The sequence below is a fragment of the Zeugodacus cucurbitae genome, chromosome 3 (genome assembly GCF_028554725.1).
Source record: "Zeugodacus cucurbitae isolate PBARC_wt_2022May chromosome 3, idZeuCucr1.2, whole genome shotgun sequence".
NCBI classification, from domain to species: domain Eukaryota; kingdom Metazoa; phylum Arthropoda; class Insecta; order Diptera; family Tephritidae; genus Zeugodacus; species Zeugodacus cucurbitae.
The window spans coordinates 74,670,012-74,689,835 of NC_071668.1; the positions used below are offsets into that span (position 1 = coordinate 74,670,012).

Genomic DNA, 19,824 nt, shown 5'->3' on the forward strand with positions numbered 1-19,824 from the left:
CCAAATTTCCCCGAAATTCTCCATATCACCAACTTTTTTGAGGTTAATGCTTTAGAAATAAATTTATTTCGTTTAATAAATTTTCCATTTGGCAAACAAATTTTCCCATTAATCGATTACGAAGTCAGCAATTGACCGCAGAAGCAATTAAATATTTGCAACAGAGTGATAAATTAAGCGCTGACAAAACGGTGCTCGCTACTGAACGCCGAAATCAAGAAGATCAGCGCTTTAGCGCTTGGCTAATCTCAATAGTTTCAATTAAATGGAAATAATGATAACTGCAATTCATTGCTTACGAATCTTAATGGTGAGTTGGAATAAAAACTGAGCAGTAAAAGCTTTTTTGTGCTGATTAACACATAAATTAATTAATTTATCGATGATGTTGTGTGAAGCAATGACAAGCCTGATTGCTTGGCTTGTGCCGGTGCATGAGGTGATGGAGAGTGACGGACTCTTGTGTGGCGACTAAGTGAGTGTAATTCACGAGCTCGCACCCCAGTGAGAGGTGAGTTGAATATAAATATTAAAATTATAACAAAAATTGTTTCAAAACACGATCAATAGACGCTCATCGATCGATCGTGATCGTATGCAGAAGAACGTTACTTTTGCTCGAAGAAATCAAAATGTGAAGTGAGAAATGAAGGAAACCCGGGCCCATATCTTTCGATGAATAATGCGACACACTGCTATAAGAAATGTCTGCATATCTCATAGCGAAGAAAGATCACTAAAGCAACCGTTAATGGCATACGATCAGCATGAGTAGACAGAAAGCAGGCAGCAGCGATAAAACAGTCAGCAGTTGGGGAAAAATCAATTGAATTTCGATTTTTTATGAGGCAGTGAGTTAATCATACTGCTGCACGAGGAAAACACCGCAATACATACAGTTCACATACATACTTACATATGTATGTATATATATCTAAGGCGCGCTGTGATCGGCAAAAGCACACGTTAGTTTGACGGCAAATGAAGTTGTTTACAACATATTTAGATTTATGAAGCTGTTATCGAGCCTCTGCTCCAAACTGGAGAGACTACAACGTAACACAAGCACCAAAAATTAAAGAAAATCACACATACAGCCGCACTAAAGAGTTGACCAGCTGAGCATTTTTCAAACGACGCTAGCAATCATGTTGAAGTTACATGCATGTCAGGGGTTAGGTAGAGGGCGCTGAAGAAAGTTGCGCTCCAAATTGGGTTATGCCATTGCAATACAGTTACCAATATAAAATATATATATGAACACATATGTATGTATGTCTGCGTGCATTTGTAACGTACCGAAACTCGTTATTACACAAAAGCTTGTTGCACATTTGACCCATTAAACTGGTCAGCATGCGGCGTACGTGGTGTCACAGTGAAGAAAAAGCAAATACACACAACAACACTTTGAGCGTGCGCAGCTGGAGCGCATTTCGTTTGACCTTTTTTTAAGCTAATTAGCTGCTGACCGTGTTATCATTATGCGCAGTTCGAGATTCACAAGCGTTGATTAGGCATTTTGTACATACTGATCGATCATCTATTTATAGCTCCATGCATTTTATTTCTTAATCATGAGGAAGCGGTCAAAAAAGAAGCTGATGGGAATTTCAGTTAATATATACATATTTGTTATGTATAAGTGTTGAATGCGCTTAAAGGTAGGCAACGAAAAGAATGATGCCTACATTTAGGCTAGTTTCTATAGATTTGACAATAGTAATTTAGAGAAATTGAAGGTTCAAAGGTTAATATGAACGTATTGACTAGTCCAAGGGCTTTACCAGACCCTCTTTTGATAGTAGTCTATAACTCATTCATAAGCCTTTATGCAATAATATAATAAAGCTCTGAAAATTTCCGAATCTAATAAAATACCAATTAGCGATAGAAGAGTACAAGGGGCCTAATCTCTATTAAAAATATTATGTGAAGAATTATTTTGTGATAAATATGAATGTTTCTAACTTGTATTATGAAAAAATTCTCAAATAAACTGAGGAATTATCAAAATATTATAGAACAAATACTAAAATCTCCCACAAAAAAATCAACTCCACAACACTCCTAATGAAGTCTCTTTGAAAAACATTTCCAATACCGTAATGTACACACAAAAACATTCGGGGCGATCATCAAAGCAGTTCATTATTGGCAATGGTTTGTGGGCACTTTCCAAATTTCGCATAAAAAGACACTTCAAATGTTCATACTTCCCGCACTTCAACCACAGCGTCTACAAGCTGCCGTACTTCTACTTTCTGCGACAAAGGCGGCACCGATCGTTGTACGAAAGTGCAAAAGTCGTTGTAATCATTGGACTCTGAACGCCACTAAGTACAATCGTGCAAAAAACACATAAGAAAAAGCAACAACAACAACAACCAAGTCAAGCTAATGTGACTTGTTACTACACGAACAATGGGAAGAAAAACAAAAAGCACCACCATATGTGTGTGGCTGCTAAGTTCTTGTGGAGTCGAGAGGGCCAATTTTTTTAATGGCAACAAATGGCGGCAACACTTAAAGTGTTCAACTGGTTCGCCCATTCAAATAGTCTATGGGGGAAATGGCAAGTACTGTTTTCTTTTTGTTTTTGTTTTTTTTTTGCTCGTGTAGTGATCGTTTATTATTTCAAAAGTAGTTGTAGTTGTTTTTATTATTGTCGCATTTTATGGTAATGCTCGTAAATATGGGCACGCGCTAATAAGGACTTGTACACGCGTTTGCTTACAAGCTGGAGTTCGACTCGGGAGTGTATGTATGTGTGTGTGTGTGTGAGAGTTTTATTTTCAGCGCTTTTTCTACTAAATGGATAAATGGAGAGGAATGGATTGGTAAAGTGCACCATGGGGTGTGAGTGATCAATTACTGAGATCTTCTTGGACCTTTTCTTATTATTTTCGAAGACATGATATTTTATATTTCCTTGAATTTATGATGCTTGAAAACCCAAAAAATATCAGAGATAAATTTTTCATCAGTAATTCATTTTGGTGTATGATCTTACTAAAACAGTTAGGGATATGTAACTTTGCTAAATATTAGCCTATATGTAGGCAACAATTTCCATTAAAAGCAGTCTACTTTTAGGATAAAGGAAGTTTCGTACCGAGAAATAATTATAGAAGTAGTTGATAGACTCTAAAATATAACACACATTTTTTATTTCAAAATCTTCAGCATTCTCTTTTTCACTTGCCACTTTAAAGCAAAAGTCTTCAAGCAACTAATTTTTTTTGCATATTCCTTATCAAAATGTCACACTGTTCGGCGCTAGAGCAGTAAATTTTATAGAAATTGATTTTACTAAGGAGTTTTACTGTAAAGTTATGTGTGCTTCGGCAGAGCTTATTGCCAATTGACTTTACCATATTTATGGTCGTTAAAAGTGAGGATGATAAGTGTCGGTTGATTTGCGAACGCCGATGGTGCTGAAGATTAGCAAACTGCTGCTTCCATTAAAGCATGTGTTTGTTTATGTAACATAATAAGAGAACCGACAGACAACTACGTCATTTGTTATAATGAAGAATAGATTCTTGCTTTGTTTCGATATTAGTAACTTGTAACAAAGCGGCCTGATTGTGAATCCTTCTGAAAAGAGTATTTCGCCTTTTAAAAATAATAGCTTGGAACCTACGAAACGTTGCAGTTGAGAGCTTATCTAGCACCGTAACCCAATAATCTTACTGTTTTTGCTACGAGATCTCAGACATTAAGATCCGATGAATCTTCCAGAATATATCTAACAAGTCATGGATAAAACAGTCTGCAGTTCTCTCATACCAACATCTATATGACCTAAACTTTCGTTTTCAGTTTTCGGATTACAGTGTCCCGACCTTATAATAGATAGACCCAATTAAATGTATCTAGAGAATCTGGTGGAGCTCTACTTTTACCTATTTAGAATTTATATTTACTTCTATATACCGTTTTTTAGAAGAAAGCTGGCAAGAAAAGTAGATCTGGGAATAGAACATAGTTCTTCAAATATAGTGTGACAAATGAGACCCGCAAGAAATATTAAATTTTCATGAACGGCTCCACTGCTAAATTTATACTGATTATTATAGATATAACGTAGAACACTTTGAGAGCCAGTTCTCTCCTCTATCTCAAGCTTTCGGCTTACCGTGCAACTGAAGCTTGCCACAGTAATGCACGTTTATCACCAATTATTGAAGAAACCAATTATCGTGACGTAAATGTAAACACTCAAAGCCCTTACAAAAGCCAATTGATGTAGTGCTGAGAAGTCGGTCAGTCATCGCCGCTACTTGAAGTTCAACCTACTACACTTCCGTAAAATTATGTATTCTAATGAAATTCAGCTCCAGCAAATCGCGCCTCATTTGCTATGCCACTCGTCTATGGCGAGCCGCAAGAGCAGGCGCGAGCACGTTGGACACGTTTGGAAATTTTAAAAATTTCTTCCTGTCTAAGCAGTCTTTGAATGTTTGTATGTCTAGCAAATGGATGGACAAACCACTGACTATGGCAGCGAGTTGGAATTTGTTGCATTGCATCAGAAGCTGCAATGACTTTCACATGGAAAGTTCTTTCAACTCCAGCAGAGTAGTGTGGAAAACCGTACCATATTTGGAGCTGGTCAACGATCGGAGCAAACGTACTGAGAACTGTTAGGTTGGCGGCGCACAACAGCCGTCGTGCTATCGCTAACAGATCGATCGCACATTTGACGCGCTCACACGTCACTGCGCATCTTGCACTTTGGCTGAGCGACGGTGAGCCGGTGTGTGTGTCTGACGTATGTATATATAGAATTGTAAATGTATTTGTATGTTTATATAGCTTGACGTTCGTGTTTTCACATAAACTTCTCGCTGCAATCGATCATTTCGTACCGTACCGCAAAGTTGTTGGCAGGCAGCACCATATTTAGTAGCAACAAACTGCCAACAACAACAACATGACTGCTGGAATTGCATTGCCATAAAACACCGGCAACAACAAATACATATCAAATAGCAACAGCTGCTAGCACAACAACAACAATAAACTCTGGGAGCAGCGCGTCTTCAAAAAGGAATTGTAACAGTTGCGGAAGACGCATGCATTTCTTTTTTTTATTAAAAATGTCTAATAAACAAGAATTTGAGGAATGTGTTGGTGAACGCGCGGTTGTTGGAGATATTCTATTGATTTTGTTGTTATTTGCAGTAATAATGATGAACTGCGAAACAGTGAGGCGATTAAGTAATTAAGTTTTTCTAATTTACTAAATATATCGTCAAAATTCCGTAGTATAATCGGAACTACAACAATTAGACCAATAGTTGTTGTTGTTTTAGTGGCAGAGAACATTTTTCTGAGTTGACATATCTTGATCGAAGAAAAATCCTGATATGTTCCGTTTACGTAGACCCGATTGTTGTGGGATCGGAAAAACTAAGCCGCCTTTGCATTTCACGAAATTGAAACGGGACCAATGGAATACCCTAACCACACTGAAAAAACTATTTCTATCCCTCTGATCAAAGTCGAAGTAAGGTATTATTTTAGTATAATTTTAATGTAAGGGTTTACCCCATGAATTAGTTAGATTAATTTTTCGGGAGAGGTTCTTAATCTAGCGGAAGATCAGAGCTGCGTCCTTCCACAGTAGTCCCTTCAGACAATATTTGCGACGAAACCTTAGATCGCGTTGTCGAAAAAATCATAACTATATTAGAAAGGTCAGTTAAAAAAGAAATTACTATTCGAAAAACAGAACCTGATAAACCTCAATATCAATCAATAGGAATCAATAGGAAGAAGGTTATTCGAAGAAGTTTTTTATATGCTTGAAAACAAAGACACATGTAAATTTCGAACAATAAGAATTATAATCGGTCAGTATTGCCGGATCTTAAAGACATATTTGAAAATACCCAGCCTCAGGCTTAAGAATTACCTTCGAGGTCTGGGCGGTTATGAAAAGAAAATAACATCAACTAGGCAATGAGATCTCAAATAAACGCTTGGTGGAATAGGACTGACAGTTTTAGTAAAAGTACTCAGATGAAAATATCGAAAGCTTGTTACACAAATCAGACCAGTAGGTTCTGGTTCTGGTTTCCGCCGATGTCGACGTGATTTTCGCCTATAATTCCTGGGTTCGTGGGTTCACCAACTAAAGATATATGAACATGTCCCTTCGAATATTAAACGGATTAGAACGCCTTGAGACAGTAATTTTTTTTGACAATTTTATCATTACACCCCCACTGTACCGACGGAATGAGCAATTGTCGTATTTCCCATTGTTTGTGATGGGAAAACTTTGCGGCTAACTTGTTGCTGCCGCCACAAATTGGCAGCAGCCATAATAGAGTAGACATGAATGTGCGCAGAGTTGTACGTACTCGTATGATTGTTCACGAGTAGATAGTGTATAGTGCATGCAGTTGTTATTAGTTGAAAATATTTATATAAACACATAGAAATATTTCTCAAAACAGACCGGCAAAGGGTAACTTACCGTTTCTGTGCAATTTCTGACGTCCGACGTCTCTGATGCCATGACCATTACGACCGCCGCCACCACCAACACCGTTGGACGCACCGTTACGGCCATTTTTCTTCTTCGCCTGCTGCTGCTGTTGCTGTTGCGTTGTTGTGGCACGTTTGTTTGTGCTGGCAGCGAATGCCGCTGTTGCTGCTTTGGTTGCCGCAACCGTATTTGTTGCGGCATCTGCCAGCGCGATATTGTCCGCAACAAATTCATTACTATTTATGTTGCTCTCGATGGGCAGACCACTTTTGGTTTTACGATGTGTTGCCTGATGTGTTTGCAATGGCTGTTGTTGTTGCTGTTCGCGTTGTTTACGCGATTTTTCATGCTTGTGTGATTTGTGTGGCTGCAACTCTTCCTGTCGTTGTTGCCGTTGTTTGTGTTGCTTTTTGCGCTTTTGTGCGCGATGTTGCTGGCGTTGTTGTTGCTGCGTCTGCTCATGCTGTTGGCGTTGCAACTTCTTCGCCGCAACATGACTGCGTGCGATCAACGCTTCCACGCTGGACTCATCGTATGCCGCACGACTTGTATTCAACGCCAGCGGCGTCTCCGCGTACTCCCGCAGCAGCTGCGCGGGTGAGAGACTGTGTAGTTGCTGATGCGCGAATTGTTTATGTGTTGTTGCTGTGCTGGCAGCATGTGTGCTGGTGATGTGACAGCTGAAGGATACGCCGAGGAGTATGAGACAGGATAGCAAGAGCGACCAACGCGTTGCTTTCTTTTTTGTTCGGTGTGAGGTGTTTTTATTCGCTGGGAGATTCAATTTTGTGCGCGGTGGATTTGTTGTTGTTATAGACGACATTTTCAATTCACTCTTCTTTTATTCTCGTTGGGGTCGTATTTCGTTGGAACTTTACTAGTTGCATTGCATTTTGCGTCGTACTTCAACACCTTTAACTCACTATTTTGCACTGCACTTTTTTATAATATTTTTTTTTAATAATTTTTCTTTGCACTTTTAAAATATTTTTTACGTTTTTTGTTCGATTTGGCAATCCTACGCACTTTTAATATTTTTTATATATTTTTTCCTATATTTTCGATAGTAAAATAGAGTAGTAAATAAGGATTATATGTGGCTTTGCTACTACATTTCTGTATTACACACATACCACAAATCACTAGTGCAGTTTGTCTCAGCTAAATATAATTGCCTACAAATAATATTAATTATTTAAACACTAATAAATTAAATGTTTATCAATCCTTTTCTTGACAACAATTTATAAGCATTTCAGACACTTCACTTAATGTACTCAATTATGAAACTGCCTACACTCTTTGTAAGGAAAATTTGCTAATTGACTCAATTATTACGCCGCCCACACCTATCATTATAAAGAAAAATCGCTGCTAATTGACTCAATTAAACAATTGTTGAAAGCGCCACCAACAGCGAAACCCAATTATTATCTTTAATTAAACGCTTTGAACGGCAAATATTACGCTATGTTCAACCAACTAGTATTTGTTAATAATATTTTTGTTTATGCTCATTAATCTAGTTAAGTGTATGCTTTTAAAATGTATAAATTATGTAAATTCAACGAACCTTTCTCGTTTTGGCTAATGCATTTTAAGTCGATCATCTGTTACATTTGTTGCCTGGCCGCATTTAAATAATTAAATATCAAGGTTAAAGTGTAGAGCATGGGAAATGAACTAAATAAAATAAAAATAATTTGAATTTGAATTGATTTTCTGCTTATTGGTGAAGAAATGGTGCTTTACCTAATTAAATGGAGTTTTAGGTCAGCTGACATAAGTTTGTTCAGTTCAAGAACTGGTTGGTTTTTTAATAGCGCAAAGCTACTGAAAGCTTTCGAAAATACTTTTTCTCGATAAAGCTTTTGAAATGTTCGATATTGTAAAATGAGCTGATTTTTATCAGGTTTGTTTAGTAATATCTAGCTTCAGATATTGTTCTTTGTTATACCACTGTTTGTTATAAGTTTGTTCAGTTCAAGAACTGGTTGGTTTTTTAATAGCGCAAAGCTACTGAAAGCTTTCGAAAATACTTTTTCTCGATAAAGCTTTTGAAATGTTCGATATTGTAAAATGAGCTGATTTTTATCAGGTTTGTTTAGTAATATCTAGCTTCAGATATTGTTCTTTGTTATACCACTGTAAGATAATAAGAAGAAGATGGAAGAGAACTGGATAGAAAGTAAGACATTGGACGAAACTTCTATCTATCTGATCTATTGCGATCAATATTTGTCGCAATTTACGAAGACCTTTGGATGATTAAAGCACAAACCGAAAACCATACAAATGGAACAAACAATTGGATCTTTCTAAAAACAGGACGACTTATAACTTTAATTTTTTTTATTAAAATTGCAAAAAGAAGACCTACTCAATCATTTGTTATCAAGATGATCTAGATTAGACTGGTTTTTTACATGTCAAAATCGGTCAAAGATCTTTAGACCTGAAAAATCTACATCTGACCAGATATTCACCATGCGCCAAATCTTGGACAAGACCCGAGAAAAAAGGATCGGCACACACCATCTCATTGTCGATTTTAAAGCTTTCAACAGCACGAAAAGGAGCTGCCTTAATGCCGCGATGTCTGAATTTGGTATCCCCGCAAAATTAATACGGCTGTGTAAGCTGACGTTGAGCAACACTAAAAGCTCCGTCAGGATCGGGAAGGACCTCTTCGAGCCGTTCGATACCAACCGGGGTTTCAGACAAGGTGACTCACTATCGTGCGACTTCTTTAACTTGATGTTGGAAAAATAATACGAGCTGCACAGCTAAATAGAGAAGGTACAATCTTCTACAAGAGTGTACAGCTGCTGGCGTACGCCGATGATATTGATATCATTGGAAACAACACCCGCGCCGTTAGTTCTGCTTCGAATGGACGAAAGTGCTGCAGCTCTGAAAGTGTTCGATGCAGTACCCGCTGGTGGAAGCCAAAGAAGAGGAAGGACCACTCCGATGGAAGGACCTGTCTAAACTTGGTATTACCAATTGGTGCCAAACTGCCAAAAGGACAGATGCGTGGCGCGCTGTTGTGGACTCGGCTATAACCGCATAAGCGGTGTCTACGCCAGTCAAGAAGAAGAAATAGGTCAAAGAAGGCTATTTCAATGTCGACTATCAGTAAAATTGACTTCAATCAATTGAGTCGATTATATTTTAATTAGATATCGACAAATGAGCCATCATAGTCGATGGTTAAGGGATTGATCGACACTTACAATACCACCGGTAGTCGACAATCGTTCAGTAGTCGATTATATATTGCCAGTCGGCACTCGCAATAGTGGTGTAAGTTTTTGGATACTGCCCTAAGGGAGCAACCTAACATGTAGCCATCTGCTGATGAGTTTTCGGGATATTTTGAATTTTAAAAGCTAGGCTATCTATCCAGAATTAGACTATCCATATATTTAGTTGGAATTAGTAGGTGATAAAGCTGTGTATGCTGTTGTAGGATACCGTTGTGGCTATAGCTTAGAACTTGGTATAAGACATGACTTGTTGCAAGGCAGTTCTAACTAAATTAAAGACACACTTAAAACCTACATGAAAGTAGTTGTATTGGGTTGGAGTGGATCTCGCATAACTTCTCAAAATCATACAAAATTATTTTTTTTTTTCAAATATAAATATTATTACATCAAGTAACAACACATTTAGTAACTAATTATCTTTTCAATTATTTTCCGTTATTTGTTAAATAATAAATCACAAATGATAAAATCACATTTTGGTGGAAATGGCTTTCTAATAATTCACTTATTTAATGACAGGCAATACTACACAAATTTCCAAAGTCAATTACAATTTCCAATTAAAAATTTAAAAACTTCAATTTCTTATGCATAAATATTTATTGCTCATTAGTATGCATGTAATGGCCAAAACCACTATTAACACGGTATTTTGTATGTTCGTGTTATTAGCCTGCACTCTTGCTGACACTTAACATTTTATTGACACCAACTCCAAAAAACAAAAAAAAGTATGTTTAAAATTTCAAATTGGTTCCGAAACTAATAATTTTGGACGGAACTGCTGCCATTCATTGTGCCAACGCGTGTCAAAACTTTCCGGCGACGCAGCAAATTCTACGCAATAAGAAACGGAACTTCTACACGCTGCACTTACACGCATACAACAAAAACAAAAGCATGAGTGCATACAAGGCACAAATACAAATATTAGCAACTTCCGGTTGAACGCGACAACGACAACAACACTGACGTTTTTGTTGTTTTTGCACTTCACTTCCCTACGCGCTTTCGCACTGGCACACAGTGAAGAAAGGGCTAAGTGTTGGTTTATTAGTATGCCTGTGTGTGTTCGCAACTATTTTTACACCTTTCCAAGCCGATTGGTGTTTGCGCACGAACTGCAGACGCGAAGTCCACTTAATTGTTATTTTGCTTTCTTGTTTGTTTTGCACGTGGAATATTTTTTTTTTAATTCTCGCTAAAAAATATTTTTTTTTTTCATTATTTTTGTACTGTGTTCACTTCTTTCATTGCACTTTGATTTGTTGCAAAATTTTTCTTTTAATGCGCTGCCACTTTTGAAGGACTGTATGCGCCGAGAAAGGGGTCACCAGCAGACATGCATACATTCACACCGTAGTATAATGGGGCCGCTCAGAGCATCGCGAAAAAAAAATCGCATGCATCAGCGCGTACCAAAATTAAAACGAACATAGAGACGACCATGCCATGACGATGACGAAGACTTGAGCGAGCGAGGCATGTAGATGTCGTTGCATGCTGCGACACATTTCTATTTTCGTATATCCTCAGAAAAAGGGCTAAGAAAACATGGATTTCTCGGTAGCCCTCATACACTAGTACATTACGTATAGTCTCAGGCGTCGCAGTAGCAAAAAAACTGATTTTCAATTTTCTTCGTAAAAATATATATTTCTTCTTAATTTTTTTCGTAGAAAAAAAATATATTTTTTAACAATTATATTTTTTATCATTAAATTTTTGTTTAAAAAACACAAAACAAATTCTAAAATTAACGCTTTAAATGTTTTTCATTTTAAACAACACATTGATATATATTTTTTTCAATTTTCCCAACACTTTACTATTCCGTTATTTCATTGCATTTTGCTATTTATCACTATTAGCCGCTTAAAACTCAAAAACACTTATCACTTCAAACTTACTTTGCATAATTTCTGCACTTTCTTATTATCAATTTTGTTTTCTCACTGCCATTTCCATATGGCAAAAGACAAAAACATAAAAAACAATTCTTCAATTAAAACGCGCGTGCACTTTTACTCGTTTGTTTTCCGTTTTCCCAACCACTCGCTTTGAGTCACCACGAAGAACTGATGCGCTATTCACCAGCCTGCGACGTCAGCGCCTTCGATTTCGTTTGCTGCTTTGATGATCTTCGGCAAAGGCGCTGCGCTGCACACTTATCAATGCCAGTCAATGTTGCAGTTTGGTGAGTTTTTCCGTTGCACTGCCGGTGCATGCGCTTGCATGTTTGGTGGTGTTCGAACACAAGTGCGTTGCGCTAAATGATAATTAACGGCGTAACTCACCACATTTAGTGCAATGCAACGGCGCAAATGTTTGGAGGTGGAGTTGTGGTTGCTTGTTTGAAGTTTGATGGCTCAGTGGTTTGAAATATTGTTAAGCTTTACTTGAGGATTCATACATATGTACCTATGCTTTTCGAAAAATTTAGGATTCGGTATTTTTTTATTTTTTCTCTTCAGTCTCAAGGTCAGTATTAAGGTCAGAATGTGGATTAAAAATCATATTTACTAGTTTTTATCTAATTCGCCTAATTCATCTAATTCTGAAACCGATACAATTGAGAAGATACATAATTATTTTAATGAAACAATTTATGTTGTCAGTAAATCAGCTAATGTTTATTTATACTAACGAAGGTATCTGATGGTATTATAGGGTGTTGAATAAGGTGATGAGTCCTGACATCATGTCTGTCGCTTTCTAATTGAAACGTATCATATAATTTCCTCAGATTCACCCAGAAATCATCCAAATTTGGTCAAATTGTCCATTATATCGGTATACATATATTTATCTCTTAATCCAGGAGCCCTGCCTATAGTAAGCTTGACAGTACATTGGGATCAATTTTGAATACAATTTCATTTCTTAGCTAATTAACAAACAGCTAAAATTTTGATTCATTGTTAAAATATACTTAAGTTGAAAATATACTATACATCTCCTGCTCGGTGTACACTTTTGTTGTCAATTAAGAAAATTTGATTAACTCACAACTTAAGTGTAACCATAAAAATCAGGATTCCTAATTAGTGAGAAAAGAAGTAAAAGCATATTTTCGTCAGATCTCGAATACTGATTGAGTTACAAAGCCTAATTGTGTGGTTGCCATATTAATTATTACTAAATAGGGAACCGAAATTTTTGGCTATTCGATAATCGCATTATTTATATTCATTTGAGATTACGCTTAATTAAGTCAATTAACTAATTGTCCACATGTTACTTAAGGAGTTAATTGGGCAATTAACTGGCCTTGGCTCGATTAAAGCGCTGATTTAGATCGAATCAGCATACAAACTTATCTTATTCTACTACATTAATTTTTAATCGAATATAAATTGAGTTGAAACTGGAGTACAGCTCAGCGGCTTGTTTTCTACGTTTGGTTGTGGTCATTGATAAGATAGCAATCAGCTGATGAAACTTACGAACAGCAAAAATGTATAACATCTGATCGTTAATCAAGTGACTGACTGTGCGAAAGTCAAAAACTGGTTTCTCAATTATAATCTTATTGTATTAAATTAATTTATCTGTACGAAAAGGCTATTATGGAATAATATAAATATATAAACTTGTGAGCGTACATTTGGCAAAGATTGCATTGAATCTTTCGAAAAAAAAGATAAAAGGCTTTGACTAAAACTGCAAACGCGCGGGTTTTTAAAGAAGTTTGGTCAAATATATATCAAAGACACCAATGCCATTATACTGACTTTATTAAAATAACATAAAGAGACTTGTCAAGATTGACGATATTCTTGCTCCGTTTATTGTTTATGTTTTCCTCAATGAAGAGATCATTTTCGACAGATTATAGCACACTTTTGTATTATCATTTCTTACACTCTCATTATTATCTCTTGGTACTCTCTATTATAGTACGCACTGCAAGCACAACTAAAATATGATGCATGACGCTCACTAGACAGATAAGCAAGTAATTGATAAGCTTTATCTAGGTGATATCTGGGAACCACTTAAAATTTGCTAAACGTTAATGCAAATCATTCAGTTTTCGGCAGCTGAGTGGAACAGTACTTCGAGTGGTTAATAAAAAAGTGACACCATAAGTTAATAAACATTTTCTTAAAAAATCGCAACTATCTTTTCAAATGTTTTTTGTGTGAATTTTTCAGGCGCACATATTTTAAGCAATGAACCCTTCGGAATATGTGATCGGCGGTCTGGCTGCCATGGGTGCAACAACATTCACCAATCCAATCGATGTAAGAAGTCTCGAGATAAAATAGTCAAACAAATAGTAAATAACAAAAAAATGTTTCACGAAGGTTATCAAAACACGCATACAACTGCAGGGTGAACTGGCGGCGCGTGGCACCTATGTTGTACCGTACAAGGGTGTACTGCACGGTATGGTCACGGTGGTACGCAATGATGGTTGGACGGGTTTGCAGAAGGGTTTGGTGCCGACCATGTACTTCCAGTTCATAGTAAATGGTGTTAGGTGAGATTATCATACTAGTTCGAAACAAGTTATTTTGAAACTCGTTATTTGTTTTGGAACTAGTTGTTTTATAACTAGTTACTTTGAAGCTAGTATAAAATTAGTTCTCTGAAACATTTAAATATTTCAAAAATATTTTTCACAGATTGGGTATCCATACCAGCGCTGTGAATATGGGTTGGACTCGCCATAAAAATTGTGAAGAATCTTTCGGCTTGAATCTCTTTTGGGGCGCTGCCGGTGGTGCAGTGGGTGCATACTGCTCCAGTCCGTTTTTCTTGGTTTGTATACATGCAACAATTATTTAACTGTTTCATAATACGCTGAGTGCCAGACGCTCATAAAATTCAGATAAACAGTCACAGATAAAAATACGTAATATTGGCTCTAGCCAGATAACCGTTTGAGATTTGGAAAGCTACTACATAATATGCATTTATTTATTTAATAAGTGTGCAGAATTCAAACATTTCTTTGTTTTTTTTTCCACAGATAAAGACTCAACTGCAATCGCGTGCACCAAAGCAAGTCGCTGTCGGCTATCAACACGAACACACGGGCATGTTTTCGGCGCTCCGCACAATCTACCGACAAGGCGGTATCTTCGGTTTATGGCGCGGCGCTACAGCTTCCATTACGCGCGCCTCTATCGGTTCCGCCACGCAATTGGCGACATTCGGTCCGATCAAGTCATTTTTGCGTGAACACAATCTAATCGTTCAGCCGGCAATGAATTCACTTTGCGGCGGTTTTATTGCCGGTTGCTGCGTAACTGTGGCTATGACGCCAGCGGATGTCATAATGACACGGATCTACAATCAGGGTTTGGATGCGAATGGTAAGGGTCTGCTGTACAAAGGTTGGTTGGATTGCTTTACGAAGACTGCACGCGCTGAGGGTATTTATGGACTTTATAAAGGTTTTTGGGCGAATTATGTGCGCTTAGTGCCACACTCGGCGCTATTGTTGCTCTTCTTCGATCAACTTATGACACTCAGAAATCGATTCGGTATTAAATTCTAGTCATTGTGGAGAAGAATCAGAGCATAAATAAAGTAATCTCATTGAGGAATCGTTTTCAAGTATTGTAACCGGTAAACAACTAGGAAGGCCTGTGAACATTAAGGGTAGATAACTCTGGTGATCTAAAAATGGGTTTTGTAAAGGCCGATTACCACGGATATATCGGAACGCGAAGCTCAACCGTTTGATCTTATTCAGATATTCGAAGATTGTTAGTTTTAGGAATGATCTGCCTTTTTGAAGTGCCATCTATGCCCTGGAGTGAAACAGATCATGAAATCAGATCGTTCTTAGTTCCTGGTTTTTATATCCCAGTAAGGGAGCTTTATGGTAGGATGGTGAAGGATGCTGCAGGGCACTTAAGAGATCGACTGGGGGATTCTCAAAGAATACAGAATTTTTATATTTGTTCTGGCGAGACCTTTTTAATGGGCAGTTAAAAGCGAAGTCCCCTATAGAAGCAAATATTGATATTTTCCTTTTTAGGAAGCCGAATGTTGAGTAACGATTGAGTAACGATTTTTAAATTGGGCTGGAAAAATTTCGTAGAAAGAATATGCTGAATATAAAGCAATAGTTCAGAGACTATTTAAAACTTGGTTCATACTTCATTTCAGGAAGCGCACTCCACAAATAATGTAAAGAGTTCGGAGAGGTCCTCAATAAGCGCCCTGAATGAAAATCACCCAATCTCCGACACTATTTCCTATATAACACTTTCAGGAACCACTTAAACCAGCGAGATCTTCCTTAAATATTTACGAATAAAAGATGAAACTCGGCCTTATCTTAAAAGAAATCCCGAAAAAGTAAAAACAAGTTCCTTGTTCGTTAGCAACACATATGCAACATGTTGCATTGCAACAAGTTGTAAGCAAATTCACAACAAATATTCGCCAGCCGGCGTTTTCGACCGATGAACTTGTTTTGTTTACATTTTACTAGACATCGCTTTGGCATATTTAGCGCAGCGACTCAACACGCTGGTGTGGTGAGTTTCACATACACCCTCACACTCGCATACAAACACACGCACACAAGCGGCGAGCCGCATAGATCACGTATGTGTTTACCTGTCGCTTGAAGATCGGCAAGATATCCCGTGGATTTAGTCAAAAATGCTGTTGCTTCTGATTACTTGCGCCGGTTTCGCTGAACGACAGGTATTGATAAGTGGCATTTTCACAAGCGCACACCTACAACAAACATGTGTACACTTGCAGCGCATGCCTGGGCGCTGCTCATGGTCAGTCAATTGGGGTTTTTCCCATGCTCAGATGTTGCAAGAAGTGCAATGAGTGTATGATTTTCTGCGTGTGTGTGTGTATTATATGTGTGACAACAACAAGGTTCATAATGTCAACTGCAAACAAAGTGCATTTTGTAGTCCTGTGTGCATTTCACGCTTATCACTGTCCTTACAGTCTTTCTTTCTTCTGCTCATTCTTGTTTCTGTTTTTTTTTCAGATTTTTTTTGATATTTTTTCTTATATTTCTATTGAGTAAGTGGCGTTATTTTCATTTACAAATTTATTACCATTTAAAATCAGTTAACAAAATCAAAAAAAAAGTTCACAATAGGAATATACACATGCCACATTCTTCTTTTCTTTTTTTTAATTTTTTTTTCTAATTTTTTATTTCAAAAATATTTTTTTGTCAATATATTGTTATGTGTTGTTGTGCGTATTCTGCCGATTATCCTGTTTCGTTGCGCCTCATCCATTTGTTTGGCATGCCAGTGACGTTTCTAAGAGGAATCTACTTGAATTACCGGCAGGAGGCTCATTGTTCAAATTCAATACGCTTGTCATTTTTGCCTGGAAACAAAGCAAACCACACACAAGTGCCCATTGGAATGTACCGAGAACAAGTAAGAATATTCAACTACATATGGATATACCTACTTATATGTACATATGTATGTGTATGGATGAATGTCTCAAGTGTTGCGTGAGCCGCTAATGTGTAGAAAGGCTGCTTTCTGTATTGCAGTTAAAAGGAAAACTCAACGGCTTGCCTTAAAAGGATTCTAAGTAATCGGCGGATAAAAGCGAAGCGACGATGATTCACACATTGTTTAGAAATAAAAGCGAAGTGGGCTTGTGAGTGCCTGATTGACCAAGAGCTATTTGTTTTCATGAATTTAGAATTGTTGTAGAAGTATCGTCAAATTGAAAATTATTACAATTACTAAAAACCGATAGTATGGATTAAATCCGTTGTGGGTTCTCTTACTAAATTTTTTTCAGTGGAAAAGTTACAGCGCCATCTATAGCTGGTCAAGAGGCAGGTCATACCTTTCCGGACTGTAACTCTTTCTACCATGGTTGGCGTCATAACTGACGACATTTCTGCCACGCGAGAGAACTGAGATGTCGAATTCCACACGTGGTACAATTGAATCGAAAGCGCAGGAAGCTTAAAAGCTTATGAAGTTCGAAAGCTTTTCGAATGCAGTCGTTTTATTCACTTCTTTCCGATATTATTGTCTATTCTCAGACTCATCAGAGGAAATGGGTGACTCATCAATTTTACAATTGAATTTAACGTATGATAAGAGACGACGAAAGATTAAGACAACCCTGAGTTGAAACTTTTTAATAAAAACAACTTTCAACCAGACGTAATAGTCTTAGATATCGATGTGCCCAAGGTAGTCAGTCACAGTTCACGGAAAAGCAGAAAATTATATGACATACATTTGTTCAAGAAAGATCGTGATCAAGTAAAGTAAAATTTCATAAGTAAACCAAGCTATACCTTCATAACATTACACAATCTCGATTAAATTTCACACATATCTCACAAGCAGCAAACACAGTCGGAAAAAAATTGAAAAAAGAAAAAATCCTTTGCTAAGGATGCTTACAATGCTCGTGGCTGTATCTCCCTTCAGAAGTGCAGAAGTGAACGAACCTGTGAATACAACTAATGGGTACGTTACACCTCTGCTATATGAGTACTTCATTCATTACTTATTCACTTGCATGCTCTTCTTTTTTTTGTTATACGTAAAATTACCTACAACAAATCACTTTGTGTTGGGCGTAATCCTTTTACAACAATTTTCACACAGTTCTACAAGAACTCGCAAGCGTACAGACAATTGGAGTTCCACTTTGTATTCGTTTCTATGAATTGTACATACTCTTATGAATGTAGATATACTTGTTTGTCTTTTCAAATTTGAATGGCACGATCAGTGAAATAAAATTTCAGTGGTTGCCAGATCGCCTTTTTCCTGTACTGGATCTCTCTTAGAGCGAAGTTGAATTGATTGAGTTACCGGCATGCGTAACAAAACTCCACGCTGTAATTTGATAGGCTGCCACAAACAACTACATACTTTCCATACAAATTTACAGTCTTGTTTATAAACGCGTGTCCATCACGATGCCAGGCTGTGTGAAGCGCGCAATCCTTGTACCTTGCTGTCGCTCATTCAATTTGCCACATCAAGCAGCTGCCGTACATTTGCATAATTCCCACTTTTGATGCTGTGCCACTAACGTAAATTGTTCTACTGCATCCGAGCTATTCATAATTGGACAGACTTAAATAATATTCTGAATTGTTCTAGACAAAAAAGGCATAGTAATGTGTGCGTGAGGTGAGTGAAGACTTAGAATCTGATCTACAGAGCTCCCTCGGTAATAGAGTTGAGAGAGGGAGAAGGGCAAGGCATTTCAAATTATTTGAAACGGGCATGTGAGTAATTTATTGAAGTGGGTCCGTCAAGTTAACGATCTAGAGAGGTATGAGGGCTTTTCTAGTTGAAACCGAAAGGATAATGGATGAATGAAATGGAAATTAGAGTATAACCATTTATTAAAATTATAAAATGGGCTTAAGGGATATCGTGGATATAAGACGACGTACCTATGACTATAGGAATGTGCTAACTAAGGTTTTAGTGCGAGCTACTAACTCTCGAGTCATGGTTAATCGAGAATAGGTAAGAAATAATGGTCTACATTAGATTTAAAAATTCCCTCTGACTGGTCTGGATACTTTGAAGTATCCATATATCTTCTTCGTCTTTATAACTCAAATGTCTGATAATAGCAGATCTCAAACTCGCGGATATCAGATGGTCCCGTCAAACGGACGTCGAAACGCAGGCAACAAATGGGCGTGAGATGGCAACTGTCAAACTGAAGTCAAGAAGTCGTCAGATGACAGCTAACACATTAATGTTAGTCGGATGACAGAGTAGGCATTTGAAAAGTAAAGTCCTCTCTCGACGAACAAAAACTAAACTCTACAAGTCCCTCATCATTCCCGTCCTACTTTATGGTGCAGAAGCGTGGACGATGTCGACATCCAATGAGACGGCACTAGGAGTTTTCGAGAGAAAGGTTTTGCGGAAGATTTATGGTCCCTTAAACATTGGCAATGACGAATACCGTAGAAGATGGAATGATGAGCTGTATGTGTTGTTCGACGACATAGACATAGTCCAGCGAATAAAAGGAAGTGGCTACGCTGGCTAGGTCATGTTGTTCGAATAGACGAAAGTGCCCCAGCTCTGAAAGTTT

At 37.5% G+C, this 19,824-nt stretch overlaps 2 protein-coding genes across 4 annotated transcripts in view; one reads left to right on the forward strand and one right to left on the reverse strand.

Moving 5' to 3' along the window:
• Lama1_0 (laminin subunit alpha-1) overlaps positions 1 to 11,861 on the reverse strand; it is a 174,600-nt gene extending 162,739 nt beyond the window's left edge. The window contains exons 1-2 of one of the 2 annotated variants that reach the window (XM_011183784.3): positions 11,685 to 11,860; positions 6,491 to 7,554 (exon numbers count right to left, since the gene is read on the reverse strand). In XM_011183784.3, the coding sequence (XP_011182086.2) occupies positions 6,491 to 7,325 (835 nt within the window). In that variant the 5' untranslated portion in view covers positions 7,326 to 7,554; positions 11,685 to 11,860. Of the gene's footprint in view, positions 1 to 6,490; positions 7,555 to 11,684 lie in introns of both variants that reach the window. The other variant, XM_011183785.3, reaches the window with a different exon arrangement.
• A 1,954-nt stretch (positions 11,862 to 13,815) lies between these two features.
• LOC105212037 (solute carrier family 25 member 35) lies at positions 13,816 to 17,175 on the forward strand. Of its 2 annotated transcripts, none has more exons than XM_054227634.1 (5): positions 13,816 to 13,864; positions 13,930 to 14,021; positions 14,085 to 14,260; positions 14,406 to 14,541; positions 14,753 to 17,175. In XM_054227634.1, the coding sequence occupies exons 2-5, from the start codon at positions 13,950 to 13,952 to the stop codon at positions 15,281 to 15,283; spliced, it is 915 nt and encodes a 304-aa protein (XP_054083609.1). In that variant the 5' UTR covers positions 13,816 to 13,864; positions 13,930 to 13,949; the 3' UTR covers positions 15,284 to 17,175. The 2 variants fall into 2 exon arrangements, with proteins under 2 accessions (XP_054083609.1, XP_028895886.2); XM_029040053.2 differs by having other exon boundaries at positions 13,818 to 13,853; positions 13,932 to 14,021.
• The last annotated feature ends 2,649 nt before the right edge of the window (positions 17,176 to 19,824 follow it).